This window comes from Antedon bifida, chromosome 9, assembly GCF_963402885.1.
Source record: "Antedon bifida chromosome 9, ecAntBifi1.1, whole genome shotgun sequence".
In the NCBI taxonomy this organism is placed as follows: domain Eukaryota; kingdom Metazoa; phylum Echinodermata; class Crinoidea; order Comatulida; family Antedonidae; genus Antedon; species Antedon bifida.
Window position 1 is genome coordinate 17,261,830 of NC_136234.1, and position 26,490 is coordinate 17,288,319.

Below are 26,490 nucleotides of genomic sequence, written 5' to 3' on the forward strand. Positions count from 1 at the left end.
GAAGGACGACGCGCATGGAAATCTAAACATATTTCTATCAATATATTTTGTCAAAGTGTACAAATTACTGCAACTTGACAGTAGATTTACTGCAGTAAAAATGCCCTTTATGTGAACGACCATTTTTTTGCTCACATACGTTTATATTATATTCATGGACATCACAAAAAACAAAAATACTAGGACCAGTGAAAAAGCACCATTTTAGAATTACTTTTTATCAAACTTATGTTAATATACTGTATATTCTTTACACCCTATATTTAGCATTGCATTCATCGGTATATATTAGGTCAAAAACATATGCATAAATTGTCTTGAGATATAATTTCTTAAATGCTATCAATAAATAGTATCAGATAATTTTTTAATTAAAATTAGCACACATTGTCTCAAAATAAGAAGTGTGCAGCTATCTATAAGAAGACAACAAGGTGTTTTAAAAAGTGCTAATCTACATAAAGGTGGTTTAAAACTATTGCTTGTACTGGTTAAATAATAAATACGTTTGGTGGGTGATGCTGTCTATGTCTATCTGCTACGAAAGCAATGGGAGACTGTGGTCAGTTTTAGTAACCAAAAGACTGTGGTCACTTTATAAGTGTAGCCAACATACTGTGGTCACTTTTAGTAGTGAGCAGACTGTGGTCACTTTAGGTATCCATCAAACTGGTCACTTTAAGTAGCCAACAGACTGTGGTCACTTTAGGTAGCCACCAAACTGGTCACTTTATAAGTGTAGAGATCAGACTGTGGTCACTTTTAGTAGCCAACAAACTGGTCACTTTATGAGTGTAGCCAGCAGACTGTGGTCACTTTTAGCAGTGTGGTCACTTTTAGTAGCCAACAAACTGGTCACTTTATAAGTGTAGCCAGCATACTGTGGTCACTTTTAGTAGTGAGCAGACTGTGGTCACTTTAGGTAGCCATCAAACTGGTCACTTTAAGTAGCCAGCATACTGTGGTCACTTTTAGTAGTGAGCAGACTGTGGTCACTTTAGGTAGCCATCAAACTGGTCACTTTAAGTAGCCAACAGACTGTGGTCACTTTCAGGTAGCCAACAGACACTGGTCATCAGGTAACATCAAGTACCTACAGACTGTGGTCACTTTCAATAGCCATCAAAGTGATGACAACAAGTGGCCAGCAAAGAGGTTATTTAAGTAGCCAACAAAATTGATATAAAGTTCTATTTATGTGATCCATATACTGTATCTATATAAACAAGGTTACAAACCACCCAAATTGCAACATAGGAATTTCTTTTGCATAATGAATCATGTGAACACTATAGCGGACTCAAGATTTTTAGCCTCTATAAAGAGGTTTAAATCACAGTATTATTTAACCTACTAATAATTTTGAGTGTTTTACTTCCGGTGCTGGTACAGTCACCATATGTGTTTAAAATGGCAAGGTCTCTGGCGTAAACAATGCTGAAAAAAAATCTAGGTTCACTCTAATCTGAAAGACAGAAACATTTTCAAAATTAAAACATAACATAATTTCTAAATTATGCTAAAATATTTAAATAACTACAAAAACCATATTATACTTATAAAGAAAACCTTATCTTGAAATTTTAAGATTAAAATACTTTTTAAATTTGGAAACTCTTCAAGTATCTAATCAGAAATTGAAATGGCAACTCACCAACTATATAGCTACTGCTGCACTTTATACGGATACAAAACATTCAATTGTTATCAACTGTGTCATTGAGATGTTTCATCGATATGTTCCCTGGAGCTGCATAGTTTGTATCGCCTTGCTCTGTCAACAAAAGAATGAATATCAAGTTAGACATGGTTACCTGTTTCAAATTAATACTACTACTCTACTACTACATTCATTAGGAAACATAAATTCTTAAAACAACTTTGACAAATTTACCTTGCACTGACTGCTTTAGAAGGCTTGCCATTTGGTGGTTTAGGTCTCATGGTAGAATTTGTTCCACTGGTTCCGGATGATTGACTATTATCTCTAGAACTACCTCTATCATCTTTCACCCCATCACTAGATGCAGAAGACATGTTTTGTTTTCCTTTAGTGGAGTGGCGTAACTGCTCTAACGGTCCTCCAGAAACGATGTCTCTTTCAACAGATGATTGCCTCTTCCCATTTCTGCGTAATGTTGGAGACTGTCTGGTTTTATCTCGAGGAGTTGGAGACAATCGCGACCTGTCTCGGGGTGTTGACAGATAACTGTGATCATCTGGAATAGAGAATGATGTGCTGGTGGCAGCTTCTGTGTAATCTCTAGCAGACTGTGGAGGACTCTTTAATGGATGCATATTTTTCTCTTGTATCTGGTTTTCTATGCCATTATCAGAACCTTTGAGAGAACCTCCTTTCAATGATTTCTTTCTTGTGGCTGCTGGTGATTTTTCTGATCTTGGGGATTCTTTTTTATTGAGTTTTGAGTTTGAACCTGTAGGACTTAACCTTCCCTTCTTTCCAGATTCTCTAGTCTTGCTATCACTTCTCGGTGAAGTCTTTCCTGGACTTTTCTTTCCATTTCCACGAATCAATTTAGAAGAGTTTTCCGATTTGGTACTTCTTGACATTTTAGATGAGCAATCACTACCAACACTAGTGGGACTTCTTGAAGATTCTTTCTTACGTGTTGCCTGATCCATTTGTTTTGAAGATTTTATAGGTACTTTTGATTGATAGCGGCTGTCTCGTGCTTTATTGTCCAATTTGTTATCAGAACCAGTTACCCTGGATTTCCCCATATTATTGTTTACATATGATGGAACATCTCTATTTCTGATAAACATTTGGTCATCCTCACTTGACATAATTTTGAAATCATCAGAAGTAAAATCTTTAGACATCCTAATTTTCTCTCTCCTTTTACGTTGGCGTGGAGTCAAGTGTTCCCACGCTAGTCGTGGAGACTGGGGACATACCATGTCTTGAGCTAGATAATCAATTCCAGTGTCACTCTCACTTTCCCACCTATTGTCTAATGGCAGCAAAAGACTCTCCATAGATTTTGAACTCCGAAGGTTGTCTTGTGTTCTTCGTTCATCTTTAATTCGACAATCACCTTTAGTCTTAATTTTTTCAAGCTCTAAAAATTTGTAAATATTCTTTTCTGAGGATGCACCAGAGAGTGCTGGGCTGGGTAATTCTCTCACTCTTCTTGGACTTAATAATTTTCCATCTGATGGAGAAGGATCTAAGTAGGAAGGTCTGTTACCAGAAATATTTTCCATGGATTGTGGCTTCAAAATTCGACCAGAATTATGTACATTTTCAGAATTGGAAGCCAAAGTCTTAGAACCTATTGGTGAATCAATTGTCTTTCTCCGCTTCCTTTTAGCCTTAATAGATGTTTTTCCCTTTTTGTTTGTGTCACTTGTGGTAACATTTGCTATTGGTTCCTGTGGTGTTGCATCTTTTGTTAAATCATGATTTTTAGCACTACTACGAGGTGAAATAATATCTTGAGAACTCTGCAACCTTCTTGGTGAATCTACAGACAGGTCTGATCCATCTGCAGATCCTTGTTTGTTTAAACTTTCTTTTTGTTGAAGAAGTCTTTTTCTTCTCCGCATTCTTGCAGATTCTGTTGCATCTGTATCTGCTGATTTGTTCTTATCTCTTACTCTTGGAGATCTCCCTTTTTCAAACTTTGAAGATATATCACTTTGTCCATCATCAAGCTTTTCCAATTCTAGAGGTGGAAGATGATGAGGTATTTTTTTTTTCTCACTATCTTTTGGTGAAATGTCCGTCTCTGTATAATTTAATACACTTAAAGAAAGAGAAGACGGTTTTTTGGTCACAATGTTTTTAGCTCCAATATCAGGAGTTAGACCTTGTTTCAAGTCCTCAAAAAACTTCTTTAAGGTAGTTTCAACTGGGATATTCTCATTACTACTTGAACCCTGTTTTCTACATTCACTATTTTGAGTTGTATAATCAGCACTGTCATTTTTTAATTCTTGATTTTTCATTCCTTGACTTTTGTCTTTTGATTGATTAATTTGACTAAAATTTGTCTGTGGATCATCTGAAACTGCATTATTTGAATCTGTCTTTAAGTGAGGTTTTTGTAATAACGTATCATCAGCAATTAACCTTCCTTGACCTTTATCAATATTTAGATCAACTATTTTATTACTTTCTGAAACGGATTTCACTTTACTGTTGCAGATTTCTGTTTCATTTCTTCTTTCATCTGATGATGTATTATTTACTGCTGCATTACTAATAATAAAGTCATCTTGCTGTCTTATTTCTGTCAAACAATCTTTCTTTGAATCCATTTGCATAGTATTGTTACATAGTGTGTCCATGGTAGCACCACTATGTCCTTGGCCAAGATCCACACTTTGAGTATGATGATCATTGCCAAACTCACCAGCAGTTTTGGAACATTCTTCCTGAACTTTTGCTTTCTCATCAATATCTTCTGTTGATGGACTTTCTTTCTCCACCTGTGATTCAGTCTTTGTATCTACAGTTATTAATGGATGTATTGTAGGTGATTGCACATCATTTGGTGTGAGTTGTTGATCATCCTGAAGAAGTGACTGGATAGTAAGGCTACCTGTGTCTTGATCAAAAGATGGTATATTATGAAATACTTTTAACATTGGTTTCTTAAATGAACCTTTCTTTTTTTGTTCATCTGTTTTGTTTTGGATGTTTTCCTGTCCAGGAGTAGACAATTTCAGTTGATTCCTTTTGTCTCCTTCCGAATCTCTTTCATTTCTTACAGAATTTACATCTAGGAAAGCACTTGGTTCCTGCCAATTTGTTGCACATTCTGAAAACTCTGGATTTTTCTCATCTTCTTGTGATAGAGTTTGTAAAACAGCGTATGTAGAAGGCTCAAGACATCTTTTAGGCTTCATATCAACACTATCCGACTCGCTTTCTGGCTTTGCTGAGGTAGAGGGTGACTGAAAAACAATTTTAGGAGTTTCCCCTGTCATTAATAGAGTTGAATTAATGTCTTTACGATCATCAATTTTGGTGGCACTTTCATCTGTCATAGTTACAGGAGTTCCTTCTTTTTCTTGGAATTCACTGCTGGCACTTAACTTTAAAGACTGCTTCAAGTTACTATCACTTTCCTGTCCAGAAATGTCTTTATCATCTTGCAACTGTCTTTCAGTATTCTGCTTTGTTAAACTGTTACTTCGATCTCTTGATAAACGATTTTTAAGTAAAACTGTTGGAACCTCAGGTAGTTTCCTAAGTCCAGACTTCTTCTTTCTATTAGTACTAGGCGATGAAACAATTTTTGCAGTATGATTTTCTTGCCTTTCAACCGACGAATCACTTTCCTGAGCTTGTTCTTTCTTTTGAGGCACTTGTGGTAAACGACGAGATTTACCAGGTGTTCCACTACGCCGGCTTGTTTTGGATCCTACAGAACCAGCATCACTACCAGTTCCATCTGACCTAATACTAGCCTTACTTTCGTCACTTGGTGTCTGTGCTGATCTTTGGTCTAGATCACGAATGTTGCCTTTTTTATTTTCATCTATATCACAGACTTTAGTTTCTACAATTGGTTGCATTCCTGATATCACGGAAGGACTACTTTTACTAGATTTACAAATAGATTCTTTTGTTTCTACCTCATGAAAATTGAAACTTTTTGTTTTTCTAGGATTGTCTAATGGTGATTTAGATAATCCATAAATATCATTGTTTTTATCAAGTTCCTCTTCAGCAACAAGGCCACTAAATATCATTTCCATTAAATGTCTATCATCAGACTTTTGCTTTTCTAGTAACTTTCTTCTGAAGTCATGTTGATTTTCGTGATCCAACTCACTATCCCGAATTCCATTACTACCTTTGTATATTGCACCTTTGACCCAGTTTGCAGCATCTAAATCAGAAGATGGAGAGACTTCATCTAGTTTTTCATCAGAAACTGAAAGAAACAACTGCTCTTCTGGTTTTAACAGATGAGAATGGTCACTTTCACTTCTTTGTGAAATATTCTTTTCTATAGACTGATTTTTCTGACTACTCTTTCTCCTACCGGATGAAGATTCTGTGTCTTCAGCACTAGATTTCAAAAGTTCTTCAGCAGACTTTTTCATAAGTCGTTGAAATGTTTTCAGAGAATCATTAACATCTCTTTTATTCCTTTTTGACTCCTCTTTAGCAGATACGTCCATGTCTAAATCTGCAAATAATTCTTCAACAAGAGCCCTGTCTGAGGATTTCTTCTTTGCCAATTTCATTTCTAGTTGATCTTTGGATGTCGTGTCTGTTCCATTTACAACAATCTTATCTTCAAATTTTTCCATATTCAATTTCAATGGGAGACTTTGGTCAAGTTTTTCTATCAAGATAATGTCCTGATCCTTATTGATTTCCATTTCCTTTCCAATTAATACATTTTCCATAAGATTAAGGTCTGAATTCATTTTAGAAGATTTCAGTACTGCCGACAATTTTTCACTCAATGAATCCTTAGCATTGGACTCTATTGTCTTTGGAGGCTTTCTTGCAATATCAGAATTGTCTTTTTCTGGCACACTTTCATCAGTTTCTGATGAAACAAGAGGAGCAACTAACTTATCCTGTTCATCATTTTCTATGGCAACATTTTTTTCTGATGATTTAATGTGCAGATCTATTTCACTCAGTGGTTTTTCAACATGTTTAGGTAACTCAACATTGTTTACTTTATCTTCAACACTGTTACCTTCATTTTCAACATTCCTTACATTATCATGGATCTTATTATCAATATTGCTATTTTTAATAATGCTTTCCTCTTTAGCTGCCATGCTGTCCAATTTGACTTGATCAATGTTATTTTCTAAATTGTCAGCTATTTGTATTTCAATATCATAATGATCAGCTATACGTTGTTCAGTAACAGGTGGTATATGCTCTGCCATAGCTGGAGATTCATGATTAACAAGAGGAGGATCTTCAGCACTGGATCGATTGGGACTAACATGAGGTATAACTTCTGGAAGTTCAACATTGTCTTTCAAAACAATTTCCTTATTACCATCCAGTTGTTCCAGTGCAGGAACACTGGTATCAACTACAAGATCTTTTTGCAAAGAATTTTGACTAAGTTTGTTTTTATCAATTTCTTTTGATTTGTTTTCCTCATCTTGTACTTCCGTAGATGGTTTAAGTTCAATAGAAATATCTTTATTATCATCAGCTTTGGCAATATGGTTTATAGCTACATTCTCTTTTACATCAGATAATAATTCCATCTGAATAATATCATTTTCTTGTAGTCCTTTATCTAGATCTGTAGGAATTATTTCTGCTTCATTTTCAAACAGATTGTCAATGGGTACGTTTGGTTGAAGGTCTGGTTGAGATGCGGATATCTGGAAACCAGCTTGTTGCATAGGTTCAATAGCACCAGCTTTGGTCAGGAATTCAAGATCAGGTAAATCATGGGGAAGTTTACTCGGTTTGATGTGACTCACACCACTTGTGGCAGGTGGTTCTTTCTTCTCCAATTCATCTGTATCCTGATCTTTTGGAAGAGATCGACATTCATCATGGAAGAGCTCTGCATCAAGATGCTGTAACTTCTGCTTCAGCAGTGGCATTTGGCCATCCTTCAGCAGAATATTATCCTCAATGGAAGGTTCTTTTTCAGTCAAGCCTTGCTCTTTGAAGGTACTCATATCACCTTCTATAATAGCATGACTATCATGAGTTCTATAACGTTTTTGTTTGTGTCTACGCTTCAACAACTCTCTACGTTTACTAACAGTTCGTTTCTTAAACTTTGGAACTTCCAGCATGTTACCACGAGCCTCAATTGCATGCAGTAAATTCTGACTGCCTTGAATTTCTTCCTGATCGTTTTCTCCGTCTTGATCCCGAGAATCTCTTTCAGATTGTACATCCTCGTCATCTTCATCTTCGTCGTCGTCTTTTTCCTCATCTTGTTTTTCTTTACTTAGTTCCAAAACAACTTTATCAATATCAGCATCCTGTCTTGCATCAAGTTTAATATTATCTTGATCACTTAAGTTTCCATCAATTTCATTTGTATTGACAGCAATTTCACTGGAAAAAAATCAGATTTAGAAAAGAATTAACTTTACATTGGTTGTATAAAGATGTTGTAAATTTAAGCAATCATTTAATAAACTTTCTCAAGAGGTTATTTACATAAATTTCCATGACCTTTCTAGTCAAAATTCTATGAATTTTTAACAGTTTTACATGACAGGTTAAAATATCAGAGTAAACCGAAATAATAAAGTGTTCCTTCATCTTACTATGTTTTCAATGACTTTGAAATGAAAGCAAACTATTTAATTAAACCAATATATGCACAGATTATGTTAAAATAACATAGTATAAATGGAATTCAAATTACGAGAGGGAAGCCATGATTCAACGTTTCGATCTTTATTCCCAATGATGATCAAACAAAGATCGTAATTTTCGAATCATGACTTTAATTTCGTAATTTGGTGTCAGTTATATACTATGATATTTTAGTAAAATTCCATGATCTGTCAGGTTTTTAATGAACATTGAGATAATAATCTAGTATCATACCCTGACTGTTTTGGTTCTTTTGGAGGAGATGTTGTATCAGCAGTAGTTGTTGTGAGAGATCCATCAGCATAGACTTTTTCCCAATCATACGGATCAGCATTACGTACAGATTTTCGATTCATACAGTGTTCAAACAGGGAATGAAGATGCTATATCATAAACAGAAGGAATATCAATTAATTTTATCATCTTTAATAAGTTAACATTTTGTTTCTTCATTTTTCAGAACATATTAAGGAAAAAAAATCCAAAAGAGTCTGAGGATAATAAGGATGATGGCAGTAATATTGGCAATATTGACAATTTTGTTTTTCTTCTAAGGTAGGAGGCGGCCGAGACTGAGACAAAAATGGTGAAGACCAGGGTTCACTTAGAGGTTACACAACATTAGGCACTTTATAAATCCATGATATATTATCATTATAAAAAAAACATATATACATTCAAAATATCCAACACAGTATAAAAGGGTAACAACGATAATGACTATGTTATAGTGTAGGCGTTTTTTTTAAACTACCAGGAATTAGGGGTTACGCAAATGACGCCATCTTTAATCATAGGTCATAACAAATACTCGTCTCTTAGAACAGAGACAAATGGGATGTTCAAAATTGATGTCCTACGGTAGTTATTGCAAAATGGGGCCGATGGGAAAGAAAACAATAATATTGAAAAATGGAACAACTACAGACCTCGTAATCTGGTTTATCTGCATACTTTAGTTGAAATATATGTTCAAGGAAAGAACGAAACTCTGAGGGTAGGTGCTTTAACATTAGTTTGTGATCATATTTCTCTTTCATTAGGCCAACTTGCTCCTGCAGCAAAAACAGAAATGCATAAATAAATCAATAACAATTAAGTTGAAATCTAATGTTTATAATTCCAATACTGCATTAGCAAATGCTGAGACATTACTTAAAGCTCTGTCTACACTATCAAACTTTATGTGACAAAAAAAAATGTGATGTGCTCATATATGGACATGATGATGTCATTCACTACCATATTTTATAAGCATATCACTACCATATTTGGGCACATCACGGTTTTTTGTCAAACTAGTTTGATAGTGTAGACAGAGCTTTAGAATACATACAATAAACAGGACACATTTATTAACATATAATCTTAATATGATCTGTTTATTATAGTTAAATACAAAACGATCCAATTTCATGTAAAAAGATAAAATTTGTTGATGTTACGGAAGACTCACTTTATCTTTAATTTTCCTCCATGGTAACTGACCAACAACAAATTCAACCAGCATGTAGAACAGTGACCACAAATCATCATGCCTTCCCATCTCCTATAGAAATAACAAAGTAACACCTTATATATTCAGTATATAAAATTTACATTCACAAAATAAACATTATTTTTAAAATAGTAATTTAATTTATATACAAACCATCATTTCTTTTTTACACACGGCATACTATTTTCATTGTATTTGTATTCCAAATTATCATAACATTTTAGAAATAGAAAAGAGACTTTAAAAATGTGATCTATATAATCTTTGATGACATTTCACTGAGATAATCACCTTGTTTTTGTGCGCATTAACTGATGCGTAACGTACTGTCCCTCTAAATCCTGCCACTGGTCTCGGCTAAAACAGAATAAGAAATACATTTATTTTTTCAATAATGAAAATATAATAATATTGTACATATAATATAAAACATTTTCAGGACCACTTAGTATCTTGTAGAAGAATCCCAAATAGAAAAGATAACAAGAACGACTACTGTACAAAGTATACTACATTCCAAATAAAACTTATGGCCATTTTAATAGATAATCAACATGAGTTGTGGCTTGGTGGTTATGATGCTTCAATTCAATTTTGTAATCTATTACAATATTACAAATTAATAAGGTATTTAAATAAAGTAGATAAGTAAGGTTCAAGTCCTGTCATATACAACTCCACTTTTAAAGACTTGTAAAAAGACTTTATTTATGTAGAGCATCTGGTGTACATGTTTGTCTTGTGAACGGAATTGCCACCTTTAAGAAGGATAGTGACTGAATTCGCTTATTGTTATCCTTGGCAATTTGCCTAAATATATAAACGAAATGTGACAAACTGAAGAAACAAAGATGGGGTAATGTAAAACAATACGTTGGAACATACCGAACGAACTTGACCTTGTGAGTTGGTGTACTGACGAGCAAGACCGAAGTCTAACATGTAGACCTTCCGACTCGTACATTGGCGTTTACCGATAGCGAAATTAGACTATGGAAAGAGAAACAGTATGAACAATGCTGAGGTCTACAAACTACAATCAATTTTTTTCCAACATAAATACTGGGTATAACGAAAAAAAAAAACAACGGTTGGTTGCAAAATTAGGCATAGATATACAGTAATTTGTCACTTTTCCATCCATTTTAAACAATGTCGCACTGAAAGTCAAGAAATCAATTTGTGTACAATATAGAGGAAATAGATATAAATAAAATTGTTGTGAAAAACGACCACATCTGAGAATCTACTTTTCATTCGTCTTGATCAATAAATTGTTTTATTTTGTTAAGTACTGTATAAGAATTTAAAGAAAAAACATTTTGATCATTCCAGGGAAAAGAGGTCGTTCTAAGGTCAATAGACACCTGTCTATTCTAAATTCCAATTAATAATAATTTGAAAAATAATTTCATTTTAAAAACATATGGCTTTCAAGCATCAAATTTGCTATCATGGATTCAAATCAAAGTGTATAATATAATTTTATCTTTCAAGTATTATTATTATTATTATTAATAAATCTTTATACTGGGTAGCTCCTTCAGCCAAAGACTGGTTGGTGTTACAATAATATAATAATTGTAATGTTTCATATTTTATTTCATATTTTGTTTTTCAAATTCAGTTATGTTACTGCTATTTGGTGATTTGGGAACTTTCTTGTTAAACATCATCAGAGATAGTCTGCGATGAACTTTGACTTACAGGTTTGATGTCCCTATGTAGAAAGCCAACGTCATGTATACTCTCTATAGCCTCTAAGATCTGCTTGCCGAGTCGTAAGGTCGTGCTGATAGTAAATGTGCCGCGTGATTGACTGCGTCGGAGCTCAGCGAGGTTCAAGCCTTGTAATGACATCACCACGTAGTTGAATTGGTCGTTACGACCACACCCGATAAACTTGCATACATGGTCTTTACCTAACGAATAAAAATAAAAAATATGAACAAATAACCAAGGCCGTAGTGAGAGGTTAAAAACAGACGAGGCAAAGACGCTTTAAATATAATTATTAATATAAAATATAACGATCCCTGCTGGGGAATTGGGGAGGGTAGTGAAAATAGAAAATTTCATACGAGGTCTGCCTCATGCTGGCTACGGCCCTGATAACACGATGTACCATATGTCTAAACCAGGAAAAGATTAGTGGAAGCCAACTAAAGATGGTTTCACATCGCCCCCGGATTTTGTCTCGCGCCCTCTGAGAAAAAATATCGTGGTAAAGCATTTAGGTCGTCATCGGCAGGCTTTTTCTTTAGCTACTAAAGATTAGCATATGACGTATACTATACAAAAGTCATGCATCAACGATCTTGACCTCCAACCAATCAAATTTACCCTTGCTTACCGGATTTCTGCCCCAATGTTTATCATTTCAGGTTTTAACGAAAACGTTAATTAATCAAGTCTGAACACTTTGCTGTTACGACGCAAATTATAATGTGACCTTGCGGGTATTGCTAAACTGCGCAAACTGCGCAAACACTGCGCAAACTGCGCAAACACTGCGCAAACAACAAAAAAAGCTGCGCAAACCTCCTTCAAAACAATTATTATTGATTAGAACACAACTAGAACTATATAGGGAGACAATTTATGAGAAAAACAATTTGAAATTCCTGTAAGTTTGCCTTTTTTTGGGTGAAAAACTTCAATTTTTGGGAAAATTACTGATTTCACAGCGCAAACAACAAAAAAAGCTGCGCAAACCTCCTTCAAAACAATTAATATTGATAGAACACAACTAGAACTATATAGGGAGACAATTTATGGGGAAAACAATTTGAAATTCCTTTAAGTTTGCCTTTTTTTGGGTGAAAAACTTCAATTTTTGGGAAAATTACTGATTTCACAGCGCAAACAACAAAAAAAGCTGCGCAAACCTCCTTTAAATCAATTAATATTGATTAAAACACAACTAGACCTATATAGGGAGACAATTTATGGGGAAAAACATTTGAAATTCCTTTAAGATTGCCTTTTTTTGGGTGAAAAACTTCAATTTTTGGGAAAATTACTGATTTCACAGCGCAAACAACAAAAAAAAGCTGCGCAAACCTCCTTTAAATCAATTAATATTGATTAAAACACAACTAGACCTATATAGGGAGACAATTTATGGGGAAAAAAATTTGAAATTCCTTTAAGTTTGCCTTTTTTTTGGGTGAAAAACTTCAATTTTTGGGGAAATTACTGATTTCACAGCGCAAACAACAAAAAAAGCTGCGCAAACCTCCTTTAAATCAATTAATATTGATTAAAACACAACTAGACCTATATAGGGAGACAATTTATGGGGAAAAAAATTTGAAATTCCTTTAAGTTTGCCTTTTTTGGGTGAAAAACTTCAATTTTTGGGAAAATTACTGATTTCACAGCGCAAACCCCAAATAAAGCTGCACAAACCTCCTTCAAACCAATTAATATTTATTAGAACACAACTAGAACTATATAGGGAGACAATTTATGGGGAAAACATTTGAAATTCCTTTAAGTTTACCTTTTTTTTTGGTTAAAAACTTCAATTTTTGGGAAAATTACTGATTACAGCAATTTCAATTTTTTTCCCCATAAAATGTCTCCCTATATAGTTCTAGTTGTGTTCTAATAAATATTAATTGGTTTGAAGGAGGTTTGCGCAGCTTTTTTTGGGGGTTTGCGCTGTGAAATCAGTAATTTTCCCAAAAATTGAAGTTTTCACCCAAAAAAAGGCAAACTTAAAGGAATTTCAAATTGTTTTCCCCATAAATTGTCTCCCTATATAGTTCTAGTTGTGTTCTATCAATATTAATTGTTTTAAAGGAGGTTTGCGCAGCTTTTTTTGTTGTTTGCGCTGTGAAATCAGTAATTTTCCCAAAAATTGAAGTTTTTCACCCAATAAAAGGCAAACTTAAAGGAATTTCAAATTTTTTCCCCATAAATTGTCTCCCTATATAGGTCTAGTTGTGTTCTAATAAATATTAATTGGTTTGAAGGAGGTTTGCGCAGCTTTTTTTGGGGGTTTGCGCTGTGAAATCAGTAATTTCCCCGAAAATTGAAGTTTTTCACCCAAAAAAAAAGGCAAACTTAAAGGAATTTCAAATTTTTTTCCCCATAAATTGTCTCCCTATATAGGTCTAGTTGTGTTTTAATCAATATTAATTGATTTAAAGGAGGTTTGCGCAGCTTTTTTTGTTGTTTGCGCTGTGAAATCAGTAATTTTCCCAAAAATTGAAGTTTTTAACCAAAATAAAGGCAAACTTAAAGGAATTTCAAATTTTTTCCCCATAAATTGTCTCCTTATATAGTTCTAGTTGTGTTCTAATAAATATTAATTGGTTTGAAGGAGGTTTGCGCAGCTTTTTTTGGGGGTTTGCGCTGTGAAATCAGTAATTTTCCTAAAAATTGAAGTTTTTCACCCAAAAAAAGGCAAACTTAAAGGAATTTCAAATTTTTTCCCCATAAATTGTCTCCCTATATAGGTCTAGTTGTGTTTTAATCAATATTAATTGATTTAAAGGAGGTTTGCGCAGCTTTTTTTGTTGTTTGCACCGTGAAATCAGTAATTTTCCCAAAAATTGAAGTTTTTCACCCAAAAAAAGGCAAACTTAAAGGAATTTCAAATTTTTTTTCTCATAAATTGTCTCCCTATATAGTTATAGTTGTGTTCTAATCAATAATAATTTTTTTGAAGGAGGTTTGCGCAGCTTTTTTTGTTGTTTGCGCAGTGTTTGCGCTGTTTGCGCAGTGTTTGCGCAGTTTAGCAATACCCTGACCTTGCTTACTATATGAAAGCATAACTCCAAAGATCTGAACATACCCGAAGGAATGCAACCTTGTAACACAATACAAGATGCCAAGTGTTTAATTTATTTATTCATTTGTAAATTACCATATGGTTAACTTGTGTTTCTCATATTTAATGTCTTAGTTCTTGTTATCATCAATGAACTACGAGGTTCATTATGATGATAATACCACTAAAACTACAATACAACATTGGCCATGTTCATTATTATTTAATATAAAGAGGATACTGTATAAATTAGGGTAATAAATAAATATTTCACATACATCATTGTTTTAGGATTAAAAATTTCCAATACTACAAATAATTTTTTTTTTCCATTTGGAAAGAAGAATGACAAGACAATGTACAGTACTGTATTACAGATTTTGAATTTAAAACAAACCCTGTATGTATGATAATGTGATAACATTTTGAATGACAATTTAGCTCAAGTACTCTGTACATTACAATTGCTGATTATGATAATAGCATTTCCACTTGAAATAGCCAATTACAATGGAAATCCATGTTTAGCATTTAATACCTTGTCATAATTTTGAAGAATATTTGCTTAAATCGTAAATCTTAAATGCCCAATTAAAGATTAGAGATGGACGTTCTTAAGCCTCTGGGTTATTATTGTTGTACGTACGTAGGAGGATGACACAGAATTACTATGTATGATAGTATTAGTAGGAGGATGTGTAATTAATAGTTTGAATAGTGGAAGCAGCAGATGGGACATCTCAGATTTGCTGATGATGATACATATTATGTAGCTTTTTGACATGTTTTGTTCTTTAGTTTCTATTTGTTATCATAATTTACAAAATAAACTGAAAAAGAAACTAAAACTGAATTATGTCAGATGTAAAAATACAGTAGCCTGATATTAAATTCTTAAAAGTTATCTTAGGTTAAAAACAATTAATAAAAAATGAAATGTGCTCCAAAGAAACAGATTTAAAGTTCTGTCTACACTATCAAACTTTTTGTGACAAAAAATGTGATGTGCCCATGTATGGACATGATGATGTCATATCACTACTATATTTTGGCATATCACTACTATATTTTGGCATATCACTACTATATTTTGGCATATGACTACCATATTTGAGCACATCACACTTTTTTTGTAAAACTAATTTGATAGTGTAGACAGAGATCGGTTCCTTTTTTGTGGTTTGTTTGTGGTGGATACACACTACTACTGTAGCAAGACAAAAAAAACACGGTTTTAAAAACTGTATTTTTCTGCTCAATAGAAACTTTAGAACCAATTGTAAAATGTTATATAACTGTAGTGTAATTTGAAATGAAAGTGTTTGTTGATCTTGTTGATGAGATCCACTATTACTCTAAGGTTATTGACACAAACTAATTTGGTAGTGTGGACAGAGCTTAAAATCAGTTCTTTTTTTGTTGTTTGTTTGTGTGGATACACAATCTAATGATATATATAGCAAGGAAAAGAAAATATTCTCAAAGACGGTTTTAAAAACTGTATTTTTCTGCTCAATAGAAAGTTTAGAACCGATTGTAAAATGTTATATAACTGTAGTAGAATCTCAAATGAAAGTGTTTGATCTTGTTGATGCGATCCACTATTACTCTAAGGTTATTGACACTATTTATAGGTCAGCTTGTTGACACAAAGACTTCGAATCCTCAGTTTACAGATTGTCAATTCACGCAAGAATATTCAAGCCTATCAAATTATTATTATTATTTCCGCTCACGAGTACTTGAAAGAAGTTGCGATAAATCTAGCTTTACGATCTTCCTATTCAACAATAGCGGAAAAATATTAGACGTAGAATATTGGAGATTGAAAAAGCGGGAAATTGAGTAGTGTCGCCCAAATGTCGGCGAACACTGAATGTTAAATGCACTGTAAGTAATTAAACTACAGTAATTAACCACGCCCTTTTGTTTGTATACAGTACAGAATATCTGAATTTGAAGAAGCAGTTTCTCCAAATATATAAGTCTGTTAGTATCCCTATATGAAATTATTATAGTTACCGTACAAATATACAAACATAACCGCATCCCCCATCAACATGAAATCACATCCCGGTTGGAGGGTGGAATTTCATGATTCTCGTCATATTTATTGTCAAACTTTACCTTGCAGTTTTTTTAGCACGGCAACCTCCATTTTAAGTACTTGCTTTGGTTGTGACGCCGACTCTAGCTTGATGGCAACCGTCTCCTCCAATAGAAAATCTTGTGCTTCGTATATTTCACCTAAAAATTAATCAAAAATTAGATTTCATAAAAACTGTTGCGTGATCTAGCAAATAAAATGCATAAATTATATTACATATTAAATTACTGCATTTATACAATTATAATTTCATTTAATTTTTTTGTTTGTTTATTTGATACAATCGGTCAACGTGTTGCATAAAGCTCTGTCTACACTATCAAACTAGTTTGACAAAAAAAGTGTGATGTGCCTAAATATGGTAGTGATATGCCCAAATATGGTAGTGATATGACATCATCATGTCCATATATGGGCACATCACATTTTTTTGTCACGTAAAATTTGATAGTATAGACAGAGCTTCATAAAATTCCTCCTTATAATATTATAATACATAATAATATTCATGAATTTGTTAATTTACAAATTCACATTTGCTAATGGGACCGACATTCTTGAGTCATACGCATTACACAGTAAAGTCAACGCTCATTTTATACCCCTGACTTAAGTGACTCATTGCTTCTTCTTAAACACACAGATTGAAATACTATAATAATAATCTCAATGAGTCACATAGGGATAACTGATATTTAAAACATGGCAAACCGATTACTACTGTACTTGCATGCTTCTCATACAATACTCTCAGGATTCAATTTCCAATGATACAAATAATTAAATGTCATATATCTTTATATGCATCAGCATGTTTTTTATTAAATTTTTTGTGTGCGTAATTGATGAGATGTTTAGAATGTGAATTGATTTTTGTGAAACGGAAGATAACGCACATTTTTTATATAAATAATTGGAATATGAAAGTTCAAATTCTTCTACGAAACAATTGGAAATTGTATCTATATGTATACACAATGATCAAATGTTATACTGTACATTAAAGATAATATAATATTGTACAGAATGCAAAGAATGGATGATTAGATACAGCAGTGTCCTACATATTGCTGAGAAATGGAATATCTGATGAAATTGATATCATTTTTAAGGTGTTTTCACATTATGTGGTAGCTTGACTTACATAGTGTAGTAGTACAGAGGTTGGCAATACTAGTTGTTAGATAACAAAATGATGAGTCAAAAATTGTATTAGGCTCATGACAAAATATCAAAGAATTTATCTCTATTCATATGGTACATGACCTATAACTGACTTCCGATGTCAACATGGTATGGAGGACTTGACCCCTGTTCACATTTAATATGGTACAGTATGTGACTTCTAACTGACCTCTCATCTAAATGGTCAACATGGTAGGGAGGAGTTAACCCCTTTTCACATTTAATATGGTATGTGACTTCTAACTGACCTCTCATCTAAATGGTCAACATGGTATGGAGGACTTGACCCCTGTTCACATTTAATATGGTATTTGACTTCTAACTAACCTCTCAAGTAAATGGTTAACATGGTATGGAAGAGTTAACTACTGTTCACATTTAATATTTTGATGCAACTCTAACAAAACTCTTACTACTTTTAAATGGTCAATGGATTAATTAACCCCTGTTCACACCTAATATTGTACGCGACCTCAAAGTGACTTCTAAAAGGTAAATGGCCAGCTATGACAAGATTACATATGATCTGAACCAGCTGAATGAACAGTAATGGTCAACAAATTTATCAACAAAGATGAGTACAGCTTAAAAGAAATAACATTATGCTGATTAACATAGACATTAGTACTTTGCTGTACTATCACAACAGACCACCAGATCAACTTGTAAACGACACAAAGCAATTTCCAAAGGCCCAATCGTCATCAAGCCAGCAGATCGACTTTTATACACACTGTACAATACAAGTCATGTGGTTTTAACCTAATTATATTGATAATCTGCCTCCGCTGAGGTGCAATGTATTTGGCGGCATTGAGCTCAGTGGGTATTCGATTTGATAGTTAACACTACCAGATCGTAGTTACTCATCCCATGAGATGAGTTTACGCTGAGTTGTCATCAAAGATTTTCCGGTGACTTGACAAGATATTATCATCATCTTCAAAACTATATCCTAGAGGCTAGAGTCTTAATTATTTTAATTTTAAATATGTTTACAAAGGAGATCAACATAAGACAATTATGAAAATTATGATAATGAACAATAATTAAAAAATTACTGATATAAAACAATTAAACAAAAATTTAAAAGTCTGTCTTTAAATCCGCAATTAACATTTTTTCAGAATAATTTCAAATAACCTGAAAAAATTAAAAACATATTTATTGCATGTTGGAACATTAACTGGTTATTGCTATATTTAGTTTTGGAATTTTATCTATACAAATTTATTTTTGTTAAAAAAAATTATGATTGATATTCATCTTGGAGTTGTTGGGTTTTAAAATTATTTGGGTAGCAAAATGCGGCAGAAATTTGTATTATAAAAATAGATCTCGAGTATAAAAAGGAAAGTTTAAATCTGTTTTAGGATGGTTCTTTGAATAGATCCATACCAAAGTAAACGAATAACTAATGTTCTGGCCCTATTCTATTCTATAGAACAATTTTCTTATGGATAACATTAGAATTATTATGTATTTCACTCTCTAAAACATAATAAAATATTTTTTATAATATATTATGAAAGACGTTGTGGTTACTCTATAATCACAAAAACAGATTGCATTCTTCTTCTACAGTTGGGAACTTATTCTTCCTCTAAACAGTTGGAAACTTAATCATCCAAAACATTTAATTTCTCACGGCCATTGTTATGGAATTCTAACATTTCCCTTTGCCCACCTTTTGCAGAATACCTAATAATTCGACTAACTACCTTTTGTACCATTTATTGTTGTAGGAATCACTAGGAGATGATACAACCACTGAATCAGAAAATGAAATAATGATAATTTCCGCTTCACGAGCTCTGAAGCATAGAAGAATAATAAATGTTTTGTATGGTGTAAAAGGTGTAGTATTTTAACTCCACAAAAATCATCTATCACCGAAGCTCGGTGGTATAGAGGTATGAACCCCAGGCTAGTGATCTGTTGTGGGTTCGAGTCCCACTGAGGAATTAATGTACTTACTTACTTTTTAAATATATAGTATAAAGTACAAATTACATCAGAATACGGAAAACATCTGACCAATAATTACCTTTAAAATAAATAGTGAAGGACCTACAGTATTTAATATACATAGGTTTGAAATTACTACATTCAAAATATAGCTTGTCATGTTGTCTTAGTTTGTCTAAGTAGAACCAATGTTAAAATGTTCATGTACTAACTTTTAGTAAACTAAATCTTAAATCAAAATAACTCTCAGTATATTTTATTTGCAATGAAGAAATGACTAAATCATTGGACTGTCAGTGTCTAATTAGAACATTTGACATGATTTAATTAACTGCAGTCTTCTTTGGAAATGCATGGATACAGTACTTAAATGCATTTTGTGGGTCATATTATATTACACGATAAGAATCATTATTTGTCTTTATAAAAAGTAAAAATGAAATTTTGGTTGACAAATTAACATGTAATACAATACATACATACAGAATCTGCACATGAATAGATTTTTAGGATGCACCCTAATAACTGTTAAGCTCAGTCTACACTATCAAACTTTATGTGACAAAAAAATGTGATGTGCCCATATATGCACATGATGATGTCATATCACTACCATATTTGGGCACACTTTTTTGGTCAACCTAGTTTGATAGTGTAGACAGAGCTTAATAACTGTAAAGCTCTGTCTACACTACAGTATCAAACTTGATGTGATGTGCCCATATATGCACATGATGATGTCATCATATAACTACTATACTAAGGCATATCACTACCATATATATATGGGCACATCAAACTAGTTTGATAGTGTAAACAGAGCTTAAGACAGACAGTATGACTTTGTTTTCATCATCTATAGTCTGTATCATTTTACAATCAAATTAAATTGAGATAATTTAAATAATAAATTATGTTACAGTTAGTCAATTATTATACTGTACATTGTTTGCTAACAAACACAGCTGTTAATGAAGACACATGGACAAAACAAGACTCATGCTAACTAGCTATTCATGTTCAATCTATTAAACAAATACGCAGTATATTTAATTACATGTCCAATTATACATTAATTGAATTCATTGTGGTTCAGATTCAATCTGAATTCTCAATTACCATGATACTAGATCTAAAGCTCTGTCTACACTATCAAATTTATGTGACACAATATATCTATATATGGTCCTGGACATGATGATGTCATCACTACCATATTTGGGTACATCACTACCATATTTGGGCACATCACACTTGTTTTGTCAAACTAGTTTCATAAGTGTAGACAGAGCTTAAAAGTAAAATACCCAATATTGTTGCCCTCTCGTTTAAACAATATACCATATTATTGCTCCCGTTGAAGAAACGTGCGACGCATTTCAATGTCTCGAAAAAAATTGTAAGCAACTGTATGCTTAGACAAATGGAATAGCCTAACATCATACTTTTTACAAATTTTTTAATTATTGGTATAAAGAGTGATATTAAATAAATTATGTTTCTTCCAATACAGGTACAATTCCTAGAAAATATTCATTGTTAAGCTCTGTCTACACTATAAAACTCTATGACAAAACAATTTGATGATGTCATATCACTACCATATTTGGCCATATAACTACTATATTTGGGCAGTGTAGACAGAGCTTTAGAATAATACAATGATTTATTCATGTGAAATGATCATTTTGTTTTATTAGGTATTTACTTTAACCTTCTGCAAATAAAATAAGCAGTTTGAACGAATATTTATTTTTTTGTGTGTACTTAACAAGATTATAGCATAATCTTTGGCTCAAGTAAAAATAATCTAACCATCTTACCGAATCCACCACCTCCGATCTTCTTTATCTGCAAAATAATATATATATATATATATATAATTTAATATGAAAATTGCAAGTACATAAAAACAATGTGCTAGGTATACAGCAAGCCACCCCCGTTATCCCTTCCCCCAAATTTGAAGTAATTTTCATATCATTTTTGTAAAAGTCTTTGAATGCAAGTTATAAAAAAAAAACCACTAAAATTTATAGTCATTCATCACACCAAACATAAATCACAGAAAAATACAAATTGCTGAAAATGACATTATTCAAAATATAAATTATGCTAATTATCCTATAAGCTATTTATTGCTAAAGTCAAAGGTCAAGTATTAAAAGGAATTCTCGTTTCATTTTTGACAATTAATAAAGTCGATATTAAAGGTTGCACCTGTTCTATATTCTTGTTTACAATTTTTTAAGATAGCTGTTTGTATTGATGTTTCTTCTAAGAGCCTCTTGCAGAGATTAATTTGTTTTTTATTCCGGAATGGGTATTCAACGTAAAGAATTTTGTACAGTATGATTCTTGTTTTATCAGCCTTAATTCAGCTCTTGCTTCTTAAAATTGAATGGTTTACAATTCTACAGTACACACCCATCAGGCTGGTGTACAGTAGACTAAATACCTCTTTCAGATAGCCTAGCAAAAACTAAAGTGTGTACATACTTCCCGAGGTGAACAAAACCTAACTCTGGTGTCATCAAACTCAAGAGTTTTGCTGGGCAGTGTGAAAGGGGGGTTAAATGTGAAAAGGGGAAGGGGGAAATGAATAGACCAAATCTGAAGTGGGGGGGGGGGGGGATGAATAGAATAGAAAGGTTGACAGTTAATCTTAGAGTGTAGGGCCATGTATGTTTTCAAAAGGGTATCAAAGGTAGTTACTTACCACTTGCCATCTCTCCTTTATGATGGCATCGGGGCTTAGCAGGTCTTCTGCCATGACTGCCCCCTGTCAGGTGTAGTCAGAGACTAGCGGATAAACTTCTTAGGCCTAAGGCTAGCATTCTTGCCCTATAATAAATATAGAAAAGTTATATAATGATTAACCATAATCTTTGGCAAAGAATATCATGATAGATTTTTCAGAATTTGAACCGACGTCCAGTACAGTATGTGATATACAGATACAAAGGTGAAGGAGAGGGCAATGTAATATTTAATTAAAATTAATGTAATTAGTGTCTAGACCAATCAGCCTGTCAGTCATGGTAATAATATCAATTGTTTTTCTTTATCTTATTAAATTTTATATCTACAGTACAGTACCCAAAACAATTTATTAATATTAATTGGGTGAAATAAGAACATGTTTAATGCAGTTATGATTTCTTTGAATGGTGACTGCTTTGGAATGATAATTGCTATAATATTAAGAAATTATTTAGGTTAAAGGTAATATACACATTGAATGTAGGCCTAATAACATGGCATTTTTTAAAGTACAGTTGTAAGAAGGATTCTCAAATGACAAGATCAATCATTAAAATGTACAGACTACACTACTTATTAAGTACAGTATACCAGCATACATTTTAGAAGATGGACGAATGGTTATAAAGAGCCTACAGCAGGGTAAAGAAGTGTGTTAAGGGGACACATTTGGGACCCAAAAATGTGTTCCCTGAATTTGTCGTAGTGTTATTACTTTCCCTCAGTCAGGGGTTGTCTCCCAAAGGAGAGGTTATACTGTGTTGCAATTCTATGATTTATTCATATTATTAATTTAAATTAATTTTCCTTAATTTATGCTACAATAAAAGTTAGCATTTAGCTCAATATAAAATATAAACATTTTAATTTAAGAAACAATCTACATCAGAAACTTCTAATTATTCCAAATACAGAACATATCCTGTACTGTAGTGCAGTAGTAAGGTAATTGAAAAATAAAAAGACTTTAAATTGAAGAAAGGAACTAGAGACAAAATGGCCAATCTAACTACAGCACTGCAACAAGGCCTTCCATGAAAGCTGAATAATTGAAATTTACATGGACATTAATACTAGAATTAAATATCACAGAGAGTCAATGATTTAAAATGAACTGCAAGCAATTAGAGAACACAGTTGAATAGCGAACATCTCATGGCATCCATCTTAATATGTCATCAGTTGTATACTGCAGTTTATGTTACTACCTTGCTAACAGCATGATACTGTAATGCCTCAATGTATTAAGGCTATGTTGCCATAGGGGCTATCTTTATCGGATAGAAAGAAATGTACAATAATAAATAGAAAATGTGATAACCTAGTTTTAAAGAAAATATGATGACATTAAGAAAATAAATATTGAATTGCTCTGGGAATCATCTAACACAATTTTCAAACCATTGGTACAGTACTTTTAAATTAATTAAAATATTCCAGGTACTATTATTACTAACATTTGTAATTTTTTTCAAGTCAACTTACTTACAGTACTGTAGAGATCGCTTCTGTTAATCCACAATAAACTAGAAATACAGTAACCCTTTCTTTTGGGACACTACTCTATTCAGGGAACACCCTTATTCAGGAACCAGGTGCAATATATTTAACACTACAGGCAACCAATTAAACCTGCCTACAGTATAATTCAGGAAAAACAGGGAAACCTTTGCATGGCCCTAATGGTGTATCCCCTTAATAGAGGGTTGATTATAGTCAACAGGGTTGATATTCAAGGTTTTACCCTGAATTCCACACACCTCAATATCAATTCAAATTCTAAAAAGCCTGATATTGCTAACAATCATTATTGTTGCCACACACCCTTTCGACATCCGCCTAAAAATCTTCTTACATAGTTATTACAGTAAATGTTATTTTACAGTACTTCCTAAGATCCAACATTAAAGTTAGAATTGACCTCTGAACTCCAGTATACTGTACGTATCTCAAAACAGTTTCCCTATTCTGCTCAGTCACTCGGATATTTTAATTAATTACAGCTTTTAATTGATGAACTATAAATTTATCTATACTACAGTAACTTTCCTTTTTGTTATCATGCATCATCATCATCGTCACTAGTAATAGTCATCGTTGTAGTAACAACGCCATATTGATTTCACTTCACCTGCTGCCTGGCACATTCCTCCTCCATCCTCCAGGTCAGACTGTACTTTAATGTATCCAAGGAGACAATGCTTAATGTACCGAGGCCTAACACAAGACTAATGACCCTTGCAATTTACTAAACATGTGACTGTACAGTGTTAATAACTGATCCATAGAGACTTGCCTAATGTGTCACCCAAAGGATGACTAATGCCAAAGGCATAAAATATTGTTTAACACATGCATGACTTACTGTATAATTTTGTAAATAAATTGCTATATGTTCACAATATAAATGCTCACACTTAATAATGTAATAATGTTTAGAGTACAGTTAAAAATGTAGTGAGTGATTTGCACAAAATACAGTACAGAAAATTATGTAATAATACAGTAAGTCTGTAGAATGTGTACATTAGATACATACACTTACGTTACGTAGGCATTAATTAATCAACTTAGTAAATCAATATTCTATATACTCCAACTGTGTTCTATTCTATACACAATATTTATTTCTATTATTTAAACTGTGGGGGAAACTGTAGTATTAAATTTATAATCCCATACGGAAGAAAATATCTCTATCTTTAAATGTCACAAGATTAAATTCTCATTTTAAGATTCTAAGTGCAGATGTATTGTGTTCATTGCCAGTGAAGGATTAGGAACAACTGTACATTACTATTGGCATTTAAAACAACATGATAATGGTACAGTCGATGGTGCGAGCGAGGACCAATCACAATGCGGTTGATGCCTGTTCGTTCTCTAAATGTAATGTCCCTACTGTACAACAAGTTATAATTTTTATAAAACATAAATAAATAATAAAATAAATTATTAATCATTAAGCCAGCAAAAATATTTAAATGAGAATGAATAGTAAGCCTTAAATAGAATTTTAAAAAGTGATAATGATACACACACAGGCACAGTACAGTAAGTAGACAGTAACAGCAACTTTTTTAAGATTTAAAATGATAACAAAAAAAATTCATGGAGTAAATAAATAGGCCATTAAATATCACCTTTCACTACAAAAGCCATCACCATATTTTACTGATTTATATGATGTGAAATTCATACATTAATTCCACAACATTTCATAGATGCATTTTCTAGGCCGTACCACTGCTACCTTTCCTAGCTTGCTGCCTAGCTAGCTACGCAGGCCAGGGCCCATGGGGTGATGATACGTATTTAAAGGGAATTCCTCACTCAAGCTAGCCTACTACTGTCTCGAACGATTTGGCAGTTTCGAAATATGTATGGTATGTGCAATATTTGTCGTTAATAACGAAACTCTCGAGTTAAGAATCAAAATTCTGATATATTTGGAATTAATAAACGACATAACATATAACATTACTTACCAATTGGGTCTTCACATTGTACAGATATCGTAAATTAATAATAAAACTCTATCAAAACAATCCTGGCGATAACTTCTGTCGCCATTTTTACTGTGTGTGGGAGCTACACATCCAATTCTAACAATGAAATGCGTTTCCAAAACAGTTGCGTAATTTCCGTTTCATTTATTTCATAAATAAATTATGTATTGTTTTAGCCTAGTCTAATCATTCCTTTTCACGAATCAAACTAGATATATCATATTATTTAAACCAATAATGTAATTAAAAATTATATTATAGGCTTTGAAGGCCAATCAATGGTTGTATCTGCTGAACTTTTAATAATTATCATTATCTCTATGCCCAAACTTTATTTAAAATATTTAATGATGTAAAATGCTTATATAAATATTC

At 32.9% G+C, this 26,490-nt stretch overlaps 1 protein-coding gene across 1 annotated transcript; it reads right to left on the bottom strand.

The window, feature by feature from the left end:
- Nucleotides 1-195: 195 nt before the first annotated feature.
- Nucleotides 196-26,175, bottom strand: LOC144852468 (uncharacterized). Its single transcript, XM_078710281.1, has 13 exons — nt 26,095-26,175; nt 22,563-22,687; nt 21,667-21,694; nt 16,711-16,830; nt 11,511-11,725; nt 10,689-10,793; nt 10,095-10,160; nt 9,762-9,854; nt 9,235-9,360; nt 8,540-8,688; nt 1,895-8,038; nt 1,655-1,774; nt 196-1,465 (listed from the first exon to the last, which is right to left on the bottom strand). Exons 2-12 carry the CDS (start codon nt 22,614-22,616, stop codon nt 1,717-1,719), a joined length of 7,158 nt encoding a protein of 2,385 aa, XP_078566407.1. The 5' UTR covers nt 22,617-22,687; nt 26,095-26,175; the 3' UTR covers nt 196-1,465; nt 1,655-1,716.
- Between the last annotated feature and the right edge of the window lie 315 nt (nt 26,176-26,490).